Source organism: Oncorhynchus keta, chromosome 25 (genome assembly GCF_023373465.1).
Source record: "Oncorhynchus keta strain PuntledgeMale-10-30-2019 chromosome 25, Oket_V2, whole genome shotgun sequence".
Taxonomy (NCBI): domain Eukaryota; kingdom Metazoa; phylum Chordata; class Actinopteri; order Salmoniformes; family Salmonidae; genus Oncorhynchus; species Oncorhynchus keta.
The window spans coordinates 17,050,804-17,075,858 of record NC_068445.1 but is presented as its reverse complement, the minus strand read 5'-3'; the positions used below and the strand labels follow the sequence as shown (position 1 = coordinate 17,075,858).

The following is a 25,055-nucleotide window of genomic DNA, read 5'->3' as shown; positions in this document are numbered from 1 at the left end:
CAGAGTCTCAATTCTCAGAGGACTAGTGCCACTGCAACACCCCCCTTTCCCAGGCAGAGGTCAGGCAGAAAATGGTAGAGCACAACAAGCAAACAGCCGTTGAACAATGTATTTGTTGGTTAAGGAGCCGGCCTAAATCTGCTGAACACATTACCCACTCCAAGACGGCTGGCCACCCACCCTGACCCCTCCCTGGCACTAGCAGCCCACTGCAGGCGAAGACACAAGGGTCACTTACTCCCCTAGACCTGAAGTAACAGGGGCCTTTAACCCAGGCCATGGCAGTAATGAATATGACTATCCTGTTACAAACACTTAGTAATAAATCTCTCAATAATACATCTCACAGCTGAAATAACGGGCACAAGACAAAGGGCCACATCCCCAGATCTTCCAAGTCCTATCTGATCACATCACAATAGTATTTCCACTATTGAACAGTAATATTTTAGTCAGTAATCCCACCATTTCTAAAGATTTCTAAAGATCAGGGAGACACTGGTAAATACAGTTGTACATTGAATTTCTTGTACTAACAAATAAATATAAAATAATTTCATCCATGCAATATTATTTATAGAATGGTTAATTTTAGTCACACATGTCACATATATGAACTGGCATGACATAAAGAGATCTTAAAATAATAAAACAATGTAATTGAGCACAGCAGGTCTGTCCCTATCATTAGTCATCTAGGTCATATGGGTGGCAGGTAGCCTAGCAGTTAAGAGTGCTGGGCCAGTAAGCGAAAAGTCGAATCCCCGTGCTGACTAGGTGAAAAATCTGTCTGTGCCTTTGAGAAAGGCACTTAACACTAACTGTTCCGGATAAGATTGTCTGCTAAATGACTAAAATAAAATCTAATTACATCAACACAGGGTCGGCTCAAGCAGGTTGAATCTTTTAGTGGCCCCCCTCTGGTCTGAGGAGAGAAAAATGTACTTTTTAAAGTTAATTTCCTGTAATTATACACATTTTGCAATGGGGCATAGAGAAAATGTTGCAATTTTAAAGCAATTTTTCGGCAGTTCTACACATTTTGTCATGGGGCAGAGAAAACATTTAGCAATTTTATAACACCTTAAAAGCAGTTCTACTCATTTTGCAATGGGGAAGAGAAAGTTTGGACATACTCATTCAAGGGTTTTTGTCAATTTTTACTATTTTCTACATTGTAGAATAATAGTGAAGATATCAAAACTATGACATAACACATATTGAATCATGTGGTAACCAAACAAGTGTTAAACAAATCCAAATATATTTTAGATTTGAGATTCTTCAAAGTAGCCACCCCTTGCCTTGATGACAGCTTTGCACACTCTTGGCATTCTCTCAACCAGCTTCATGAGATAGTCACCAGGAATGCATTTCAATTAACAGGTGTGCCTTGTTAAAAGTTAATTTGTTGAATTTCTTTCCTTCTTAATGTGTTTGAGCCAATCAGTTGTGTTGTGACAAGGTAGGGTTAGTATACAGAATAAAGCCCTATTTGGTAAAAGACCAAGTCCATATTATTGCAAAAACAGCTCAAATAAGCAAAGAGACATGACAGTCCATCGTTACTTTAAGACATGAAGGTCAGTCAATCCAAAACTTTTAAAGTTTCTTAAAGTGCAATCACAAAAACCCTCAAGCTCTATGATGAAATTAGCTCTCACGAGCACCACCACAGGAAAGGAAGTTTCCAGTTTCCAGCCTCAGAAATTGCAGCCCAAATAAACAGACACATCTCAACATCAACTGTTCAGAGGAGACTGTGTGAATCAGGCCTTCATGGTCGAATTGCTGCAAAGAAATCACTAAAGGACACAAATAAGAAGAAGAGACTTGCTTGGGCCAAGAAACACGAGCAATTGACATTTGATTTGCTGGTGACACTGTCTGTGATTTATTTAGAAGTTCAAAGTACATTTAACCAGCATGGCTACCACAGCATTCTGCAGTGATACGCCATCCCATCTGGTTTGCGCTTAGTGGGACTATCATTTTTTTCTAACAGGAAAATGAACCAATACACCTCCAGGCTGTGGAAGGTCTATTTAACCAAAAAGGAGAGTGATGGATTGCTGCATCAGATGACTTGGCCTCCACAATCACCCGACCTCAACCCAATTGAGATGGTTTGGGATGAGTTGGACTGCAGAGTGAAGGAAAAGCAGCCAACAAGTGCTCAGCATAAGTGGGAACTCCTTCAAGACTGTTGGAAAACCTTTCCGGGTGAAGATGGTTGAGAAAATGCCAAGAGTGTGCAAAGCTGTCATTAAGGCAAAGGGTGGCTACTTTGAAGAATCTCAAATATAACATATATTTTGACTTGTTTAACACTTTTTTGGTTACTACATTATTCCATCTGTGTTATTTCATAGTTTTGATGTCTTCACTACTATTCTACAATGGAAAAAATAGTAAAAATAAAGAAACTCTTGAATGAGAAGATGTGTCCAAACATTTGACTGGTACTTTACATTTGTGAAGTTTTCTGCAGTTCTACACATTTGACATTGAGGCGTAGAGAAAATTGTGCAACTTATTAATTAAACTAATTCATGCAATTCTAATCATTTGCTATGTGGCAGAGATGCATTTGATTCGACGAGATGACCCGCCTCGCCAGTCGCTGCTGCTGTCATGACCACTACAGTATTAGTATAAATTGAGGCGCCAGTAAGATATGAGTCAGCCCAGTGTCTGGGACAACATTCCGTACTTGGCTTGCGCGCTTCTTTCAAGCCTTAGTCTACATTCGTTGGCAAATAAATTGGATTACTAACTGCAGAAATGTCGGAGACTGTCAAGCCACTAACTTCATTTTTCATCGAGGACATCTTGTCCATTAAAGAAAAGACACGGCTAAACGTAAGGTGCTCTTCACACAAATCCAAGGAGGGATGCGCTCAATGGAATAACCAACAGCACGATCAGGTATCACAGTCCGCGGAACTTTGCGCAAAGCACACCGCATTTGGAGCGCGGAAAGGTGAGCACATTGGGATCTTATTTAGGCAACTTAAATAAAGTGTAGGCCTATAGGCAAATTTATATTTTGACGGGGGTGTGCCAGATTCCCTGGACTCATGCCCATTTATAAAAGGTAATATTCGATATATGAACCTGTGGAGTAGGCAGCTCACCTGTCAATTGTCAAATTTTGTACCACAAACGGGCTAATCATAACTTTCTTTTACAGATTCCATTGCCAGCTCTAGTTCCAGCACCCCAGATGCTATGAAAAGTTTTACATCAGCGGGAAAACAGAAACGCTCGCGCGCTGCCTTTTCGCATCTGCAAGTGCTAGAACTGGAGACTAAATTTAACCACCAGAAGTACCTGTCCGCTCCTGAAAGAGCCAATCTTGCTAACACGTTGAGACTAACGGAGACGCAAATTAAAATCTGGTTTCAGAACAGAAGATACAAAACCAAACGCAAGCAGCAAGCTACGGAGTACTGTAAGGATTTATTTCAAAAGTCAGAAGGACTAAATACAGAGGACGATTTAGTCAGAGCATCACTTCTCACCACGTTGTACAAAACATATCAATTCCGACCATATGTGTATGACTTTAATCGCACATGGAGACCAACTCTGTGGTGAACATTAAATCTACTGGATAATATTAATGTCAATATGGTCACTATTCCTTATGAGGGAGCATGTTAAGCTAATTATGTAACATAGGTATTTGATCTACTTTTCTATGGCTATACACTGTAACCTACCTATGTCATAAACTGTCAACTGTCATTATTTTTTATTCGTAGCCTATACCTCTCTATAAGTATGTTATCACAGCAAAAATAGTTATTTATTTGTTTTTTTCCTGAAAATGTATGTTGCAAGAAAATAAAGAGTGACTGATTTGATGTTGAGACAAAGTAACTCAAATGATATTGCAGTGTCAAGGTTTTGCCAGCTGTAGTAATGGAAGTCGTGCTAAATTTGTCAGTACCCATGCAGCTCACCATTTAATTTAGGGAGTAGCCTAGTTATGGTTATTAAAAATGAAACAGTGTTTACTCAAGTTTACTCTTTCCATTTTGCTGAGTTACAGCTAAGCAAGCATAAATGGCACTATTCTGAGCTCTGAGTTGATTAAGATAAAAAACACTATGTACTCGGCCATGGCTGGTTGTGGAAATAAGGTATGACTCAACAGTTATTTAGCCATTTCTTGACAAACACCTCTCCCTGTGCGAGCCATAAGTGTCGCTTTAAACTGAATGTATATACTTACATGCAGGAATGAATGCTTGAAATAGGGTCTACAGAAACTGTTGCTCAAGGCAAACAATGGTTGTACCTGTAGTTAAACTCTGATAATACTAGCAAATTGCATGAGCAGATAAGGGTTTGGCTGGAAAACCTGAGTGATGAGGGCCTTCTCTAAACAACAATGCTTGTCTTCTTTAACAGATAAATAGCCCCTATCCATCAATTTAAACTGAGATTTGATTCGACATCAACTTGTCTTAAAAAAAAACCTAGAGTCTAAACCCTGTCTGAGCCGGGGAGGGGTTCTACTAAGCCAGTGGTTCCCAAACTTTTTAAAGTCCCGTACCCCTTCAAACATTCAACCTCCAGCTGCTTACCCCCTCTAGCACCAGGGTCAGCACACTCTCAAACGTTGTTTTTTGCCATCATTGTAAGCCTGCCACACACACACTATACGATATATTTATGAAACATAAGAATGAGTGTGAGTTTTTGTCACAACCCGGGTCGTGGGAGGTGACAAAGAGCTCTTATAGGACCAGGGCACAGATAATAATATAATAATAATCAATCATTTTGCTCTTTATTTAACCATCTTACATATAAAACCGTATTTGTCCATCAAAAATTGTGAATAACTCATCACAGGTTAATGAGAAGGGTATGCTTGAAAGGACACACATAACTGCAATGTTCGGCTGTATTGGAGAGAGTCTCAGTCTTAAATCGTTTTCCACAAGCAGTCTGTGCCTGTATTTAGTTTTCATGCTTAGTGAGGGCCGAGAATCCACTCTCACATAGGTATGTGGTTGCAAAGGGCATCAGTGTCTTAACAGCGCGATTTGCCAAGGCAGGATACTTGGAGCGCAGCCCAATCCAGAAATCTGACAGGGCTTCTGATTAAATTCCATTTTCACAGAACCGCTTGTTGCAATTTCGATGGCTGTCTTGTTCCGATATCGGTAAGTGGACTGGAGTCAGGGCATGAAAGGGATAACAAATCCAGTTGTTTGTGTCATCCATTTCGGGACCGTACCTGCGTAATTGCGCACCCAACTCACTCAGGTGCTTCGATATACTACATTTGACATTGTCCGTAAGCTTGAGTTCATTTCCACACAAATAAATCATACAATGACGGAAAGACCTGTGTGTTGTCCTTGTTAATGCAGAGAGAGAAGAGCTCCAACTTCTTAATCATAGCCTCAATGTTTTCCAGCACATTGAATATAGTCGCGGAGAGTCCTTGTAATCCTAGATTCAGATCATTCAGGCGTGAAAAGACATCACCCAGATAGGCCAGTTGTGGGATAAACTCGTCATCATGCAAGCGGTCAAGTTTTTATATATTTTTTAATGTGAATCACATTTTTAATTGGCGTACCCCCGACGGCATTGCGCGTACCCCAGTTTGGGAACCTGTACATAGCTATATGGGATTGTTTTAAGAAGGTCATACCAAGGATCATTTAGCTGATTGATTTTTAATTAAGACCCCTTGAAGTATCAAAAAAATATACAAAACATGTATTTGATGAAAAAATATTTTCCTAACTGCTATTAGCCCATACAAACGCATTGAATAACAGATTCACTACATGGAACAACTGATAGCCCCCCCCCAAAAAAAAATCTAAAGGAAATTTGTTATGAAGTGTCTGTCCTATATCTGAGCAGTATAAGAAAGATCAGGAAACTTTACTATAATGATTTTTTTTTTTACATGTATTTAACCCTTTTTATTTGGCACTAAACATTGTCTATATATACAATTCCATTCATTTTGTCAACTGGTACTGGGGGACCTTCAGAGGAGTGGGCTTCCTAGAGCAAAACAACAGACATGTATGTGTTCGTGAGAGTCTCATCTTTCCATAGAGATTTCATAATAGTTCGGACACTACAGACGATTTTGTAAGAAGACCAATTTTCCGGATGTCTCACCTTCTGACAAATTCCACTCTAGCTCTGTCACCTTTCACCACACATGTGGAAGTGTTACATAAGAGGATGCGGTTGATTGAGACACATCCCATGAAAGAAAAAAAATCTCTAGATTAAACTGATAGATTTTTATGGGGATGTTTGTATTATGCAAATTAGATCTCCTCGCGGGCTCGGAAATCGACCTTAGTTAATTGACCTATACTGAAGGCAGTTCCTCATTGTGGTGACTACGTGAAATGTGAAATGGTTTCCCCCACAATCACACTTGAGACAGGCAAGGGATGTGAGACAGGCAAGGGAAGGACACATGGAGCTATGGGGGAAATCAAAGTTAGTGTATCCTTCAGGATCAAATATGGGAGTAACACTATTGGTAGAATGCCCACAAGTAAATGGTTGTTGAGTTCAGCATGTGACTCTCGCATGGCAGCCAGGCAATCTTACACGTAATTGTGGTGATACTTTGGTAACATTTTAAGGTGCATTTTTGTAATGGTTTATGAAGGTTTTGCAAATGCTTTATAAGTAGGCTACTATAGTTAGTTTTTGTTTATATTTTATAAATCAGTAATAAACACTTATAACATATTTGATGATGGAACAGGAACAAGAGATACAGGTACTGTAGGTAGCCATACCTTCAGCATAAAAAACAACAACATCTATCTAGGAAATGTCTTGTCTAGATCTGTCTCTCTCAGACATTATTGTTGTCCTGTCCTGACGTCAAATTGATACACAAGATAGCACTATTGTCCTTGCCACTAGCATGTGGTTATGTGTAAAACAGAGCCACCCAAACTGTATTTCTCAGTAATGTCAAGCCAGTTAATAATAGCAATCTCTGTACTGACAATGTTTTCATTGAGATAGGCAGGGTGGCGTAAGGGTAGCCTAGAGTAAGATATCATGGTGAAAAATGGAATGCCACCCACTCACCTCTGTGGCAGCTATGGAATGTACTCTCTCTAGTTGACTGTTTCCAGCAAACTCTGAAATCCATGGCTTGTATTTGGTGCCTCCTCACCCCACTCAATCACATAGCCTCCTGTAGGCATGTTGCCAAAGGGCAAGGGGCTCGCTTTTATCAGCAGAGACAGAGACACTGCTTTCCCAAGCCTGAGGTCTCAGTGTCTGGAGGGGCTGTCTACTACTCCATCTCAATTTAGCTCAATGTACCTTGATTGTCATTGGCCTGTTCTTGTGACTCATTGTACATGACTCAGACATGTTTTGAGTTGGTGGTTTTGTTCTCCAGAAGCCCCTCTCCTGGTGCTCTCCTGGACAGATGAGTTCTCATCCATGACACTCAGAGTGAGGGCAGGAACAATGGGCCATGACGCTGAGTCAGACCAAGCAGCATTCACCTGCAGCACAAACCCACTCTGATCTCCTCCCCTGATAATCACTGGTCCCCCTTGCTCGAGCAGAGCCTGTCTTGATTTGATCTCAGATACAAAGAGGGTAGTGGGTGCAAATGCATTTTTATCGTCCCAGTGTAGTCAAAATTCTGTTTTCCTGTGTGATTCGTATCATATGTACAACAGCTGATGAAACTAACTGTAAAAGTGTGAAAAAAAGTGATCAGATCTTCTCATGTTCTGTCAGGTTGGATGGGGAGCGTTGCTGCACAGCTATTTTCGGGTCTCTCCAGAGATGTTCGATCAGGTTCAAGTCTGGGCTCTGGCTTGGTCACTCAAGGACATTCAGAGACTTGTCCCAAAGCCACTCCTGCGTTGTCTTGGCTGTGTGCTTCGGGTCGTTGTCCTGTTGGAAGGTGAAACTTCGCCACAGTCTGAGGTCCTAAGCGCTCTGGAGCAGGTTTTCATCAAGGATCTCTCTGCACTTTGCTCTGTTAATCTTTTCCTTGATCCTGATTAGTCTCCCAGTCCCTGCTGCTGAAAAACATCCCCACAGCATGATGCTGCCACCACCATGCGTCACCGTAGGGATGGTGCCAGGTTTCTTCCAGACGCTTGGTATTCAGGTCAAAGAGTTCAATCTTTGTTTCATCAGACCAGAGAATCTTGTTTCTCATGGTCTGAGAGTCCTTTAGGTGCCTTTTGGCAAACTCGAAGCGGGCTGTCATGTGCCTTTTACTGAGGAGTTTATGCCACTCTAGCATAAAGGCCTGATTGGTGGAGTGCTGCAGAGATGGTTGTCCTTCTGGAAGGTTCTCCAATCTCCACAGAGGAACTCTGGAGCTCTGTCAGTGATCATTGGGTTCTTGGTCACCTCCCTGACCAAGGCCCTTCTCTCCAGATTGCTCAATTTGGCCAGGTGGCCAGCTCTAGGAAGAGTCTTGGTTGTTCCAAAATTCTTCCATTTAAGAATAATGGAGGACACTGTGTTCTTGAGGACCTTCCATGCTGAATACATTTATTTGGTACGCTTACCTAGATAGGTGCATTGACAGATTCCTGTCTCTAGACAATTCCTTTGACCTCATGGCTTGGTTTTTGCTCTGACATGCACTGTCAAATGTGGGACCTTATATAGACAGGTGTGGGCCTTTCCAAATCATGTTTAATCAATTTAATTTACCACAGGTGGACTCCAATCAAGTAGGAGAAACATCTCAAAGATGATCAATGGAAACAGGATGCACCCGAGCAGAATTTCGAGTCTCATAGCAAAGGGACTGAATACTTATGTAAATATTTAGCAAATATTTCTAAAAACCTATTTTCGCTTTGTCATTATTGTGTCTAGATTGATGAGGACTTTTATTTATTTAGTCCATTTTTGAATATGTGGAAAAAGTCAAGGGGTCTGAATACTTTCCGAATGCACTGTTATATCTTGTAGATTGAAATAATTATTTGAAAAATAATCCCCCACTAAAACAAATAAATTGTGAGGAACACAGAAACAAAGTGAAGTTTTAGCTATAAGAGTAGCCAGATAAACAGAAAAAGAAATGAGGACAACATCATCCAAACATTGCTGATAAGATGACATGGTCTGGGGCTGTATGAGGAAGGGTATGTTTACAGTTGCACAACTCCAGTGTCGACAGAGGTCTGATCCAGTTCAGATAACCAAAGCCTTTATCTGGAGGTTTGACGAGGCCATGCCAATAACCTGTTTGAGACCGATAACTAACTCACTGAGCTTAGGGATCCTCCTCAGGCAACGTACCCAACATGTTACATACAGTGCTATTTAACTGGTAACTCCAATATCAAATATAGGGATCATATCCCTATAAAATGAATAATAACAAATAGTAACCTGTTTACAAATAATGTGTAACTGTACAGTTATAAAAAGTGTAATACTTACATGGTTACATTGAATAAAAATATAAACGCAACATGTAAGGTGCAAACCAAACATTTTCCATACACACAAAAAGCTTATTCCGTGTTGTGCACAAATTTGTTTACATCCCTGTTAGTGAGCATTTCTCCTTTGCCAAGATAATCCATCCACCTGACAGGTGTGGCATAACAAGAAGCTGATTTAACAGCATGTCATTGTGTTGGGGACAATAAAAGGCCACTCTAAAATGTGCAGTTTTGTCACACAATGCCACAGATGTCTGAATTTTTGAGGGAGCGTGCAATTGGCATGATGATTGTTCACCAGAGCTGTTGCCAGATAATTTAATGTTAATTTCTCTACCATAAGCCACCTCCAACGTTGTTTTAGAGAATTTGGCAGAACGTCCAGCCAGCCTCACAACCACAGACCACGTGTAATCACGCAAGCCCAGGACCTCAACATCCGGCTTCTTCACCTGCGGGATCGTCTGAGACCAGTGACCTGGACAGCTGATGAAACTGTGGGTTTTGCACAACCAAAGTCAGAAACTTTCTCAGGGAACATAATCTGCATCATCTCGTCATCCTGATCAGGGTATTTTTTTTCAACAATTGTTTTCGGATAGATTATTTCACTTATAATTCACTGCATCACAATTCCAGTGGGTTAGAAGTTTACATACACTAAGTTGACTGTGCCTTTAACAGCTTGGAAAATTCCAGAAAATTATGTCATGGCTTTGGAAGCTTCTGATAGGGTAATTGACATAATTTGAGTCAATTTGAGGTGTACCTGTGAATGTATTTCAAGGCCTACCTTCAAACTCATTGCCTCTTTGCTTGACATCATGGGAAAATCTAAAGAAATCAGCCAAGACCTCAGAAGAAGAATTCTGGTTCATCCTTTGGAGCAATTTCCAAACGCCTGAAGGTACCACGTTCATCTATACAAACAATAGTACACAAGTATAAACACCATGGGACAATGCAGCCGTCATACCGCTCAGGAAGGAAACGTGTTCTGTCTCCTAGAGGTGAACGTACTTTGGTGTGAAAAGTGCAAATCAATCCCAGAACAACAGCAAAGGACCTTGTGAAGATGCTGGAGGAAACAGGTACAAAATTATCTATATCCACAGTAAAACAAGTCCTATACTGACATAACCTGAAAGGCCGCTCAGCAAAGAAGAAGCCACTGCTCCAAAACTGCCATAAAAAAAGCCAGACTACAGTTTGCAACTGAACATGGGGACAAAGGTAATACTTTTTTGGAGAAATGTCCTCTGGTCTGATAAAACAAAAGTAGAACTGTTTGGACATAATGACCTTATGTTATCTTTGGAGGAAAAAAGGGGAGGCTTGCAAGCTGAAGAACACCAACCCAAACGTGGAGCACAGGGGGGGGCATCATGTTGTGGGGGTGCTTTGCTGCAGGAGGGACTGGTGCACTTCACAAAATAGATGGCATCATGAGGAATGAAAATTGTGTGGATATATTGAAGCAACATCTCAAGACATCAGTCAGGAAGTTAAAGCTTGGTCGGAGATGGGTCTTCAAATGGACAATGATCCAAAGCATACTCCCAAAGTTGTGGCAAAATGGCTTAAGGACAACAAAGTCAAGTTATTGGAGTGGCCATCACAAAGCCCTGACCTCAATCCGATAGACAATTTGTGGGCAGAACTGAAAAAGCGTGTGCGAGCAAGGTCTACAAACCTGACTCAGTTACACCAGCTCTGTCAGGAGGAATGGGCTAATATTCACCCAACTTATTGTGGGAAGCTTGTGGAAGGCTACCCAAAATGGTTGACCCAAGTTAAACAATTTAAAGGCAATGCTACCAAATACTAGTTAACTGTATGTAAACTTCTGACCCACTGGGAATGTGATGAAATAAATAAAAGCTGAAATAAATCACTTTCTACTATTATTCTGACATTTTACATTCTTAAAATAAAGTGGAGACCCTAACTGACCTAAGACAGGAATTTTACTAGTATTAAATGTCAAGAATTGTGAAAAACTGAGTTTAAATGTATTTGGCTAAGGTGTACATAAACTTCCGACTTCAACTGTATCTGTGACCAACAGATGCATATTCGTATTCCCAGTTACGTATGTGAAATCCTTAGATTAGGGCCTAATGAATTTATTTCCTTACATGAACTGTCACTCAGTAAAATCTTAGAAATTCTTGAATGTTGCATTTATATTTTTGTTCAGTGTAGTTTCACTATGCATGTTTCATAGTCTAACAATAAGTTGCACTGTACCGGTGCTGCTGGCTTATGGTTTCTCATTATTATGCGAGTGTGAAGTCAAATCTAAACAGATGTTCTAAATGAAAGAATAACTGTAAAAAGGATGACTACATCCCCATTCATCTCTAGCAAGCTATATTTTGTGAACAAGGCCCTTGGAGGACACAGGTAGTGAAGAGGAGATAGCATCTGTTTTGACGAATTAGAAATCTGACAGTATCTCTCAGTGTGTCTCTGGCAACATGGTGTAAAAGAACATGCCCATCAAGATAAAGGAGCTTGTTGACGGCCATAGCTGAAGGTTAGAACTATAATAACCCCATGTGCTATTGTGTAGCCTGCACTTCCAGGAGCTGTGAGGGACATGGTACATTGATTTACAAACACAGTAGAGTAAAAGAACCTCCTCCCTGTTTCTCTTCCTCCACATCGTATTTCTTTATGCTCAGACAGATGGAGTGTCTCTCCGCCACCGGTACAAACAGTCTTTCCTAAAATCAAAGATGAGGGGTTGAAAAGGGGGAGGTCCCAATTCACCTTCCCACACAGAGGCTCATAAGCCCCCATTGTAACATGGAGCCACCAAAGCATACCATGAGTACATAGTTGCCATACTGTAGAAAGAGGATCTGCATGGGAACAGAGGGACACCATATAATTTTAATACTCATTCCTGTGATATCAATAATGAGGAAATAAATGTTGCTTTGAAGTACAGTGGGGAGAACAAGTATTTGATACACTACCGATTTTGCAGGTTTTCCTAAGCCCCAAAACCTGAAGGATCTGGAGAAGGTCTGTATGGAGGAGTTTGCCAAAATCCCTGCTGCAGTGTGTGCAAACCTGGTCAAGAACTACAGGAAACGTATGATCTCTGTAATTGCAAACAAAGGTTTCTGTACCAAATATTAAGTTCTGCTTTTCTGATGTATCAAATACTTATGTCATGCATTAAAATGCTAATTAATCACTTAAAAATCATACAATGTGATTTTCTGGATTTTGTTTTGGATTCCGTCTCTCATAGTTGAAGTGTACCTAAAATAAAAATTACCGACCTCTACATGCTTTGTAAGTAAAGAAACACTGCGGATTTTGCAGGTTATCAAATACATGTTCTCCCCACTGTATATCTATAATGACAAAAGTAAAGTGAGAGTTCATGGAAATGTGCCCCTAATGTCTGAACAGAAACAAATAGACAGAATGAAAATGTTTTTTAAAATTTTAAATCCTGCACTTTTCCTGTTTAGCTCTGTGCTTTAACGGTCTATCTCCCTGTGAATCTGATTGGCCCTTAAGATTCAGCACATAGTGTGGTCGTGACACCATCATGCTGCTCTTCATGGTACCCACTCATACTTTGGAAAACAAAGAGATTACTTCCTTTAAAGACAGGGAAAAACCTAACTCCACTACAAAGACAGGCATTGTCAGTGCTCTAATATGCCGTGACTGGCTAACAAATTTGCTGGAGCTGAAAGTGGTTCAAATCAGCCCTGATCGTTGCACAAGGGAAGATTCCCTGGACAGCGGTGAAACTGGATCCCTGATGTACGTACCATGGCACCAGCACAGCTCCTTTTTTTCTCCCATCAGCAGATATACTCTTGCATCCGACTCGTCAGATGGTTGTCATGGATTTTATGCCCTGTCCTCATATTGTGTGAGTGGTTAGTGATTACATTCATAGCATTGTAGTTGTTATAAATGTATGCTGTTATACAATGATGCATTTATCCACAAACACAATTTTATATACATCTTAAATGACCACATAATAACCACAATCGACAAGCCCGTGATTTCAAAATTATTAAGGCATATGTCAATATTATACCTTATCAAATGCAACAATTAAACATTGTAAAAATTCCCTAACTCTCACCATAACCACACATAATTTTCAGAAATAGACACCTGGCTACAACTCCAACAACACATGTGAGCAGTGTGCTTTGAGGTGACAATCCATTATGAACTATAGTGCCCTCTATTGGTTCTAAAGTCATAAAGTTCAAGGTACAGACTGGTCTTTCCACATACTTTAAGACTGAGAGCCCTCAGTGACACTCCATTAAATCACATGGTTTAACAATAATAATAGAATCCAGTGCACATATAATTTATCACCTGCATTTTTATTTCAGCTCCAGTGTTATATACACTGTAGCAGCATTACCACAGTCATTTAACATTCTTGTGCTGTAGATGGCACTCTTGTCATAAATCTTCCCAGTTTCCCCCGGTGTTTTGTGCGCAAAAAAGCAGCAAAGATGTAACATGATGAACATCCCTAGATAAGATATAAATTCAACAAATCTCCATTAACACAATCACTCTTATTCAAGGGGCATACATAATAATTAAAAGTACATTATATTGAATTTATCTCACAGTTAAGTTACACAAGCTAGACAATAAGCATGGGTTTAAGACTTATTTTTCCTTAGATCTCTTGGGCTAATGTAATGTGTCTGAGCAAAACAAGACCTGTGTTCTGTGGATACTTTATTAAAAATGATTCAGAAGCTAAAGCAAGACTAAATACCTGAACAAGATTAGTCTAATGACCATTTTAAACATTTGATTATCATCCAGTCCATGTAACTATCCATTTCGATCTCAAAGTTTCTTAAAAAGGTCAGTTCTACTCAACATTAATGCATAGGAGCAGTATTGTTTGTAATATCTGGCGAGTGATTCTTAATGGAATTAATTCCATCAACTGTATGACCAGCATTTCTGAAAACATAAGATTCATTAAAATTGAATGAAATGCATAGAACAGAAATGGCATGTTGGCATTTGTATAGTAAGTAACATACATTTGTCTGGAGTTCCCCTTTTTCAGAAATAGTAATACACAATATGCCAGAAACATCAAATGAATTAACCTTCAGCTGTCCAGTATTGTTGTCAAGATTGACTTTAAATCAACCTAAATGTGTTACTGTGTTGCATATTCATTTACATAAACAATAGCTGTGATATTTAGCAGAAACATTTGTGTAACTCTATAAAAAAAAACACCCACAGGTCTCAAAAGGACTTCAAATTTAAATAGAGAAATGGTCATGCAGTAGGCCAAATTCTCTCCGTTATGAATACTGCAACAGATTAGACCACTGCTCACCTGCTCGTCTCCGTTCAGACTAAATGTCCCCTTTAACCAAACACTTCAGTCTTCACAGAAACATTTGAAGAAATTCTCATCTCTACCTCGTGAAAATGTTGAGGCACAAAGTGACTTTTGAAACATCATCAGGACAGCTATATGACTAGCTCAACTAGAGGTCCAAAGAATAAGAAGCTAAAGCTTTTTTTGTTTGCAGATGATGCTTGTAATGAGAGGACTGCCAATAAGTACGAGGACAAGAATGAGTGCTTCATGTTACAGGTATGTTCACCACTACAGGTTTGCAAATAGGAAATCATACAATACATGTCTTTGGGATCTTTAACAAGGAATAAACCTATATTTGAGGGACTGGGACCTTTGGAGATCTCATAGAACCAGCTGTACTTCACTGGTGAACAAACCCAACAACATTTCATTAAAAGCAAACAAACAAATCTTGCAGCTCTGTGGATTACAGCAATATGTGGAGGAATGTCTGCCTTCTGAGCGGAAAACTCAGAGCCAAGAGGCTGGGAAGAGAGCAGGGAGAGCACAGGAAGTGACTAAAATGGGCCAAAAAAAAAAAAGTCTAATAAATAGAGCGTGCCAACCAGCTGATCTGGTAACCCATTAGTAATGGGCCCATTGTCACAGACTGTACCCAATGCTTAAAGGATTCGCCCGATTAACTGCCATTGGCTGCAGTAGTACTCATTCCAAATTCTGCTGTCTAACATTGAATGTTTTATTTGTTTTGTTGTAGTTTGAGAATCTGTCAAATCTGCTCATCACACATAAAATCATTTTAGAGATATAAACTAAGTACATTATTACAAGCATGATATTTTACTCCAAAGCTAAATATGAACATCCCAGATGTGTCTGTATGCAGAGATGAGGCAGTCCATGCCACCAGCCTCTTACAGGTTTGATGCTGAGGTTTGGTTCATCTGAGGACCAGCATCATGAAATGCCTCCTGGGAAACAATCACTCACTAAAATATAGAAAACACTGCCTCTTCTCTGCAACATAGATTGTTATATAATACACTCGAACACTCACATTGGTGAGAGTCCAGAGCATACTACTGTGCTCAAACAAGGCTAATATTTGGGCCGTTATGGCCTATACACCTTTATTATTGAGAGGAATTCCAGTAACCTCTAAGGAAAGGGAGGCAATACTCACTTCACTGGGTGGTCAAAATAAACTACTGAAACTGAACTACTAAACTACTGCAGACTTTGACTGGCGCAGAGGTTAGAATGAAGACCTATCTAAAGTAAAAAAAACCCAGCACAACATTTAGTGGTTCAGCCAAAAGGAAATTTAACCCTCAGAACTGCATTTCCAACACAGAATAGAAAACAGGGGCTCATCTTGAAAGGTTTAGGCTAGCTCAGATTATAGGCACATTGTATGAGAACAACCTTCTGGCCAAGGAAAAATAACATGGTCCTATTTCAGTACATTTGGTTTTAACGAGTGGTTTCTTGCTATGATTGATGAAAAGGTAACATATAAAGATCATACGATTTAATCCACATTTCAATGGCAAACAACGATTATGTTTATGGTGATTGATCCAATCCATTTCTATTCAGGACATGGACAACACAAAACACTTTAAAGTTGTGGCTGCCGTCAATGCTAAAGAGGCACTTTGAAAGCGCAATTGTGTCTACTGTGCAGCGAAACTCAGGAATGTGTTCAATAAAACAGTCCTTTATAAATACACAAGGAAATAAAACAAGCAAACAACTATGTGTATCTTCCAAATCCATCAAATGCAAGCCATGGTAAGCAAATCAAATAAATAAAAAGTTCCCATATCAGATCTACAAACATACTGTATGAATGTAACCCAACATAATCATGAAAATACGGTCACCAGATAGTGATAGATGAAGTTGGTAGTGTTGTGTGCTTAGTGAACGGGTGATTTGGGAAAAGGGCCTGTTGCCATATGAAGATGACCTTTTCTCTGTGTACATCTCTGTGCAGTTCCTGTAACAGCCTCCACTCCTCTAATGAATGACAGTGCACAATGGAAGGGCTTGCTGGGTAGGAAAGTGAAGGGTAAGGAGTGCCACGGTCTACCACAGCAAGTCTTTCAAACTTCCTCCACTGCAGTGACTTCCCTTTTGAGTTATTATACAAAAGCACACACAGATATAAATTATGAACACGATGTCACCATGAGGCTTTTTGCATTGATCCCACAGGAGAACCAGGAGCCTCTTGTACAGGTGTGGTCACATTGCGGTGTCCACAGCCCTTCCTCAGACTGGGCCAGCTGGCCCAGCCTCTCGCTCCATCTGCTGCTTGGTCAGGACATACTTAAAGAACTCATAGACTGACCAGGCGATGGCAGTGGAGGGCATCTGGTATATGACCCGGGCCTGGATCCCTTTGAAGAAGGCAGCCGTGCCACCGAGGCGATACACTGTCCTGAAGGCGTTGGCCATCCCTGTGAGGTGACCACTGATGTGTATGGAGCTGAGCGCTACGTTCTCCTGTGTGTTGAGCAGGGTCTTACACACGTCCAGCGGGGTGGTTATGGCTGCAGATACGGCCCCTGCCGCAGCCCCAGACAACACGTGGCTGCCGGGGTGGTACTGTCTGTGGGGGTTGAGCCGCTCCTGCATCAGCTCATATGTCATGAAGTGGACAGCCTGGAAGGGAATGTTCATGGCCAGCTGTGTGCTGTAGCTGCGGTAGAAGGCTGCGAGCCCCTCAGTGCGCTGTATAGTCCCAACGCAGTCCAACAGGTTCCGGTAGGGAGAGTTGTACATCTGCATCCGCTGTTTCACCACTAAGACACCATGAAGGACAGCACCACCACACAGACAGGGGAACAAAGAGAAGGGGGTTAATATACTGTATAACCCTCCCCCCTCCAGCGAGAATGGTTTGTTACCATCTTGATTTCTAATTGAAAAAGTCACAAAAAACCCAAAGCCCCCTTTCAAAGCCTTACCTTCAGCTGGGTTCATGACTGCGTCATGCAGCACAGTGGCCACACAGCCTGCCAGTCCTAGATGGAACAAAGACAGTCAAAGTCAGGCATGTTACCACCCATCAACATACAATACCTCATGTAATAATACATCAGTTCTAACCAAGCCAATTGTTTATAATGTTAGTTTATCAAAACTGCCAGCACAACTACCAAAACAATTAACTTCTTCCTGTGCCATGTTCCCTGACCTTCCAGTGGTCAGTATGTAATGAGAGTTAGAATTCCAAGGGAAACAGAACTGTACTGCACCATTGGCTATGTGGCTGTTTCCTCCATTCTGAATGACCTCGCTGAGTGTGCGCTTGACATGTTCGTAGCAGGCAAAGTAGAGGGCGTGAGCAGGGCCGGCCCCCAGCATTGTGATGTTGAGGCCCCTCAGCGGTCTGAGGAGACCCTCTGTCCGGACGATCCTTCTTAGGGCCTCATACACGCTGCTGTACTGAGCCTTAGGGTCTGGCTGCAAACTTTGCATCCTGGTCTAGAGAAAGAAGAGGGATATTTTAAGTGAGAGACCCTATCTTCTCATGAAGTAGTCTGTACAACCTGCTAAACTACAGACTGTAGTCAAACCTACACACTCACCTGGGCTGTCTGTTTCTGAGGTAATTGTTTCTCCTGTGATGTCTCACCATGTTTTTGATATCTGTTCTTGGCAGAACTCATGTCCTTTCTGAGTGATGCGTCTGTCCCAGGCCTAGGGTGGGGGGCTGTGTCAGTTCTTTGTTATACCCTGACACGCCAAGTTATTTGGACAGCACAAACAATGTTTTTATCTAGCCCAGAATGTAGTGCAGCCCAAAAGACATGCCATTTTTATCTTTCTTAGCGTATTGCCTTGTTTCCTTCCACCCCCCCAACAATAAAATATCAATTACATTTCCTTCAGATACATCTGGAGGCTTGAGGGATTCATAAAACTTTGAGTTTAAGTTTGTCAAACTGAACAAAAACTCTACACTTATCACAGACATTGTTGAGCTCTACCTCAAGGAGACAATGATTTCTGTATGTGCTTTCAAGACTGCTTCTGTAGTCATCTTTTACTCATAGGTGACATTACTCATTTCTCTCAACTCATATTTGAAAGGGTGAATCCAATGTCTTATCTGTAGTCTATACAAAACATTAACACCTGCTTGTTCAATAAAACTGACCAGGTGAATCCAGATGAAAGCTATGATCCCTTATTGATGTCACTTGTTAAGTCCACTTCAACCTGTGTAGATGAAGGGGAGGAGACTAGTTGAAGAAGGATTTTTAAGCCTTGAAACATGGATTGTGCATGTTTGCCATTCAGAGGGCGAATGGACAAGACAAAATATTTAAGTGCCTTTGAACAGAGTATGGTAGTATGTGTCAAGCACACCAGTTTGTGTCAAGAACTGCAATGCTGCTGGGTTTTTCCATGCTCAACAGTTTCCCGTGTGAATCAAGAATGGTCCATCACCCAAAGGACATCCAGCCAACTTGACAACTGTGGGAAGCATTGGAGTCAACATGGGCTAGCATCCCTGTGGAACGCTTTCGACACCTTGTAGAGTCAAGCCCCGACAAATTGAGCCTGTTCAGAGGGCAAAAGGGGGCGCTACTCAATATTAGGAAGGTGTGATAGATAGAGGCTGTTCAGAGGGCAAAAGGGGGCGCTACTCAATATTAGGAAGGTGTGATAGAGGCTGTTCAGAGGGCAAAAGGGGGCGCTACTCAATATTAGGAAGGTGTGATAGATAGAGGCTGTTCAGAGGGCAAAAGGGGGCGCTACTCAATATTAGGAAGGTGTGATAGATAGAGGCTGTTCAGAGGGCAAAAGGGGGCGCTACTCAATATTAGGAAGGTGTGATAGATAGAGGCTGTTCAGAGGGCAAAAGGGGGCGCTACTCAATATTAGGAAGGTGTGATAGATAGAGGCTGTTCAGAGGGCAAAAGGGGGCGCTACTCAATATTAAGATAGATAGATAGATAGATATACAAAATGTATGGAATAATGTATACCCACCATAACAAGGCACACCAACTAGCCAGAGACAAGATTAGACAATTGAATTGGAAACAACGACCTTCCTTCATTTATCAAACACGCGTACGTGCAGATTTGCTCAAACAATTCCAAACTAGGACTTTGATCCTACTCCAACTCCAAGCAGCTTTGGTCCTCAACTGTTCAGGTTTTTGTATTAACTTGTTTTCCACATCTGATCGACGCCTGGGAGAACAGAGAGATATTGTCACAAGGGGACAAATGAGTTAGCCTAGTGAGAGTACTTTTGTAAACAAAAAAAGGCTCTACTCAGGAAAACCTGGCTCACAATTTAACAATGTAGGCCTAATCCTTGAGTGAGTTAGGATTCAGCCCTTAGTTACCAGCAGCAAGCTGACTGCATGTCTGTAGCTTACCTCCCCATTATGTTATTATCTCAGCCTCCACATCCAAGTAATTCCATCTACTTAGCAGCTTTGCTCTAGAGAAACCACCACACAGGACAGCTTTACAGGATTATCTCTGCATGATATCAGTTAGGGTGCATGATGTACTGTATTACAGACAAATATACAATTTTGAAGGTCTATACATTTATATTTAATACTATTTACTTTAATAATATAATCACATTCCTGCAGGAGTACTACAGTAGTTGAGCTCTAAAGGGGAGAAGAAAAAAACAATACACAAGCAGTTGATATGTGTGGAGAATGAGATACACCTGCAGACGGAAGGTGGGAAGGGGGCTCAAAGCTGTAATACTGATACATGTTGGACCTCTGCCCAGGTTCTGGCCACCCCCTGTCAGATCCTACTTTACGTGATAAGAGTCCCCCTTAAGCACCACTGAAGCAAAATGTTTCTAAAAAGAAATTGAGCAAAGAGGTGAAGAAAGAGTACAGAATGAGACTGCTGTCAAACATCTTACTATTTTTTGATACTCTATGCTCATTAAGTACTTCTGGCCTCAGCCTTACAGAGAGAGCAACTTTGCCTGCCTCTGTCTGTAATCATTAGGCAACTTGACAAAACAGAGCTAGCTTTATTCCAGTTGGCATTTATCACAGTGACGGTACAATGCCTCTGGCCATTCAAATGGCTACTCTTTCTGGCTGTGCCATGCCGTGCCAAAGAACCAGGAAACAAACCTATTGATTGAATATTAGACAAACTTGTAGACCTTACTTCATTTGGTTTATTTCCTCACCTTGTCCGACAATGAAGTAATGTAAAATCTCCAACAACGTAATAATTAGGAGAAATAAATCTGCTGCATGGCACACAATGAGTCATTTGTTTGCATTCTACTGCCACTGATCTCAGTTTACTACCAGGAAATGCATTCCTGATGGGCTTAAAGACACAGAGCAGTCAAAGATGTGATTTTCCTGTGTCTTATATACATTTCCACACCGAGGTTGGAATAATACTGAGATTGTGAAAATGACAACGGCCTTTTAGTGTAAGAGCGGTTTGAAAATGCTACTGGAAATTTCAGCCTGCTTTGGTGGGATGGTGTTTTGGTCTGCCTGACAATATAAGTTAATAGACCAATAACAAAGTGGGTTCCAAACCTCTCTTCCAATAACAGCTACTTCAGGTTACATTATCCCTCCCATTAGTCTCGTCCAATGAGGCACCTCACTCAGTCCTAGATAAATTTCTCAAGCAAGAATATCTCTTCACCAAGAAGCGATGTGGTTTTAACATTTTAATTGAAAACAAATTGCAGTAAGGTACTTTTTTTTAACTAGAAATGATTTGATATTGATATTTAAAACAGCTGCATTGGACCTTTAAGAACTACTTCATGAGAGGAAGCAGTACATTTCTCAAAATAAGACGTTTTGGTGATGACACAGTAATAAAACTATTAGTAAATATATGCTACCAGGATCTAGGGCTAGGCTAACTCTGTGAAGCCATTATAACACAAGTATACCCCAATTCCCATCTCCAATACAGCCACCTGATCAACTCAAATAGTTTCAGTAACTGTATTTCTTACAGAAGATTTTGGTTCAAAAACTATTTCAGTTTTAACATTAATGGCACACTTCCAACTGGCGAGGTAGAAGGGGACCCATTGGGTACTGGAGTGGAAAAATCGCACCAGCTCATCCTGCTTGTTTTGGGCTGGAGAGAAAAGCAGAGCTGGCAACAGCAGAATTCATTAAGGTTCTATGGCCAGCATAAGAAGTACTGTTTTTTCCCCCCACTCTTCCATGACAATGAATGGAGGTTGTAGTGTAGACATGGGGCAGGGAATCTCTGTTTCTGTGTGCCACCACTGCTTTAACTCTTCAGCGGGGAGGGGCTCAGCAGTAGCAAGCTAACTTCAGAAGCTTGAGAAACCTCACACACTGTAGGGGTTAAAGTCACCCTACTGTGATAGAACTGGGAGACCAGAACCTACTGGTGGCTGTGGACGTCAGTGTGTTCTGTGTTTCTTTTAAACGAAAAGTAATGATTAAATGTGTGTGCATGGCATGAGTGTAAATGCATTTCAGGAGTTAATCCCATGGCTTGCAGAGGCTGTATGGCAGTTTGCTAATCAGCTGTATAAGAGAAAGACTATGCACACACCCTTTTTCTGACTGATTCCAAATGCTTACGCCCATTGGGACATGAAGATAACACTTCTAGTAGTGGCACAGAGGGACGTATAGTTACTAGAAGTAGGCCTATAGTATATCTACTTAAACCATTCCTCCATAAAAAAAATAAGTCGTCCACAAAATGAGTGCCTTTTGCATCCATGTCATACGTTAAGTATAAATTATGCACCAATATTTAATTTTAAGGGGAATAAGACTTACTAAAGTGCCAAAATGCAGCATTTTGACATGTCCCTCCGTGCATCCTCTGACTTCTGGAAAGATTAACGCACTTCAACATTATTGTAAAGCCCTTGTTAATATTGTTGCTTTGAAAGTGATTTCTGAATATTACTTTTAAGGTAAAAAACAACAACCTGTTTGAAGGTCAATCCTGTTATGTGAACTGAACACATTTTAACATGGTGAAACTATTCCTTTTGAAAAATGAAATTCTAAAAGAAACATTGAATAGCCAAATAATAGTGTAAAAGCAGGTGAGCTGCTTCTACTCTTTTACTACATTTTCGGGTGTTTTGTGGTGGAACACTGAGCGGGTCGAGCATAACACATAAATTATTACCCATAGACAGGCTACAAATGTTTTAACCGTGTAAAATGTTTTGTGAAGCTTGCATTCAATAGACCCTCCCTGTTTCACACAAGCTTCCATTCCCCCGTCACAAGGGGATTTTCTACCCTATCACGGTCAACCCTGTCACTTTATTTTGCACTTAAGTCTTTTATTTTTTTTGTCTCGAGGGGACATGTGTTCTTTATGATAGAATGTTAAAATTAGGTGAAATAACTTTCTCTCACCAAGTTAGTGCTCAAGGGCACCTAATTGGTGGAACAGCCCAGCAGCGGAGTTAATGAAACACTGTGGCTAGGTTTGGCTGTGTTGACAAGATGTGTAAAGTCTGGCTCTAAAACCTTACGTTGTAAGATGGGCAGCATGAAAGGTCCAACTACAGATTCTTGCCGTTACAGAGGAGGAAGTGGCGACAATGGCTTGTGTAACCCTGTTGAAGAAACACGGGCTAATTTGGCTCCATATCCGATCATCTCATTCTGATGGTCTGACTGATTAAAAATGTTGGACCATGTAGCCTATGCCTTTTTTTTTGCCACAAGCTTTACTCTCTGTAGGTAGTCAGTGTTCTCTATTGATTTGTCAAGTCAAACATGTTTCAAATGTACATGCAATGTACTTAAATAAAAATGAATGAACTTCATGAAATGATCTGGGAAATAACTACTGGTATGCAATGAGGGGGCATGGCAGGGTACAGAGTTCAAAGCCAATTACTCATTACTTGTATGTCCTCTTATACTTTGACTTGTCCAGAAATAAATGATTTGGTTTAGCAAATTTTACAATAACCACTAGCTACAGTTGACCACAATGTTACCTAAATTTGAGCACCTTTGACAGCTCTAACCTGGCACACAGCCATGTGACCTTCACCTGTTTGCCTCAATTGTCTGACAACCAGTTTAATAAGTTCAGATGTGGGTAAGATAAAGAATTGTATAGAAAAAAATGGGCACTGAGTGTGTAATGTCAGATAGCTATGTCTACATGTCCATGCTTCACTCAATAAGTTGAAGGTTGTTGGATTTTAAAGTTTTAGCAAACAAGCTAGCTAACTTAGCTGGTTAGCAGCTGTAGCTAAGTGTGCGGTTAAATACTGGAAACGTTCAATTGCATGATGTTTCATTAACAGGGTGAGTACTTTCAGGAAGACCGGGAGAACTTCACATATGCGAGCGAGTGTCTTGCTATGCTAAGGCATGTCTCATAACGCGTAAGTTGGCTGGCTAGTAGCTGGCTAATTAGCGCTAGCGTCTAGCTAGCTAGCCAACTACCTAGCGTTTACACATTTAAACTGGTAAGGTTATTTCCTCCCCTGCGTGCTGATGAGTTGGAAAGCAGAAATGCTTAATGATACGAATGAAAAGTGTTACTGAGCCCATCACTTGGTTGATGGGCTAGCAAGCCTACCTTGACAGAGTCCACGGGGTACATCACCGTGTGCTCCAGGATTCCAGCCACGGCTCCTGCTGTCATGTGGATTGTCAATGAGGCATGCGCTGGCAAACTCTCGTAGTCACCGTCGCCTTCCGAAGGCTCCCCATCTTTACCCTTAATCTCCGACATGTCCAAGGTTGCCACCACCGGGTCAGCACGCAACTCCATGCGGGGGAGACTGATCAAAAGGAGATCTTTACAAACAAGCACTGAATCGGCGGCATGGACAACCACAACATTATCAACCAGTTCCAGCGCCTAGATGACGTCAGAAGAATACACGATAGCTGTCTAGTTTGAGCAATGAACATCCAGAAAATCGAAAATGAGGCGGAACTAACAGCCGGAATTGTCCAATGAAAAGTAGCCCACTCGTGCTAGCCTGTTTACAGAATTGACAGCGCTTTTCAATGAGGGGGTTCGATTAATTTCGTCCGGGCGCTCGTGTTGCACCGGCGGAAATTTGTTCGCATTCGATTTGGAACCGGGCTACCTCCCAGACGTGAGTCAGGTACCCCGCTCTGTCAAACAGAGAAGTCTGCTCAAAACAAAAATGACGTAGTTGAACACGTGGGATTAGTAGGATTCTGGGTTTTCCCATGCAAATGTGA

At 41.1% G+C, this 25,055-nt stretch overlaps 2 protein-coding genes across 4 annotated transcripts; one reads left to right on the top strand and one right to left on the bottom strand.

The window, feature by feature from the left end:
- The first annotated feature begins 2,663 nt into the window (after positions 1-2,663).
- Positions 2,664-3,869, top strand: LOC118357928 (homeobox protein Nkx-3.1-like). Its single transcript, XM_035735232.2, has 2 exons — positions 2,664-2,983; positions 3,194-3,869. Exons 1-2 carry the CDS (start codon positions 2,785-2,787, stop codon positions 3,598-3,600), a joined length of 606 nt encoding a protein of 201 aa, XP_035591125.1. The 5' UTR covers positions 2,664-2,784; the 3' UTR covers positions 3,601-3,869.
- A 9,946-nt stretch (positions 3,870-13,815) lies between these two features.
- slc25a37 (solute carrier family 25 member 37) lies at positions 13,816-24,751 on the bottom strand. Of its 3 annotated transcripts, XM_052478768.1 has the most exons (5): positions 18,992-20,293; positions 18,420-18,531; positions 18,087-18,315; positions 17,796-17,852; positions 13,816-17,630 (listed from the first exon to the last, which is right to left on the bottom strand). In XM_052478768.1, the coding sequence occupies exons 2-5, from the start codon at positions 18,498-18,500 to the stop codon at positions 17,098-17,100; spliced, it is 900 nt and encodes a 299-aa protein (XP_052334728.1). In that variant the 5' UTR covers positions 18,501-18,531; positions 18,992-20,293; the 3' UTR covers positions 13,816-17,097. The 3 variants fall into 3 exon arrangements, with proteins under 3 accessions (XP_052334728.1, XP_035591866.1, XP_035591867.1); XM_035735973.2 differs by lacking the exons at positions 18,420-18,531; positions 18,992-20,293 and adding an exon at positions 24,418-24,751; XM_035735974.2 differs by having other exon boundaries at positions 18,420-20,293.
- Between the last annotated feature and the right edge of the window lie 304 nt (positions 24,752-25,055).

Excerpts from the sequence above, each read along its gene's own strand:
- slc25a37 (XM_035735973.2), bottom strand. The coding sequence starts at position 24,612 with ATGGAGTTGCGTGCTGACCCGGTGGTGGCAACCTTGGACATGTCGGAG. Across the intron at positions 17,853-18,086 it reads AAACAGCCACATAGCCAATG|GACTGGCAGGCTGTGTGGCC; the intron begins GTGCAGTACAGT and ends TGTTCCATCTAG. Across the intron at positions 17,631-17,795 it reads AGTCATGAACCCAGCTGAAG|TGGTGAAACAGCGGATGCAG; the intron begins GTAAGGCTTTGA and ends ATGGTGTCTTAG.
- LOC118357928 (XM_035735232.2), top strand. The coding sequence starts at position 2,785 with ATGTCGGAGACTGTCAAGCCACTAACTTCATTTTTCATCGAGGACATC. Across the intron at positions 2,984-3,193 it reads CGCATTTGGAGCGCGGAAAG|ATTCCATTGCCAGCTCTAGT; the intron begins GTGAGCACATTG and ends TTTCTTTTACAG.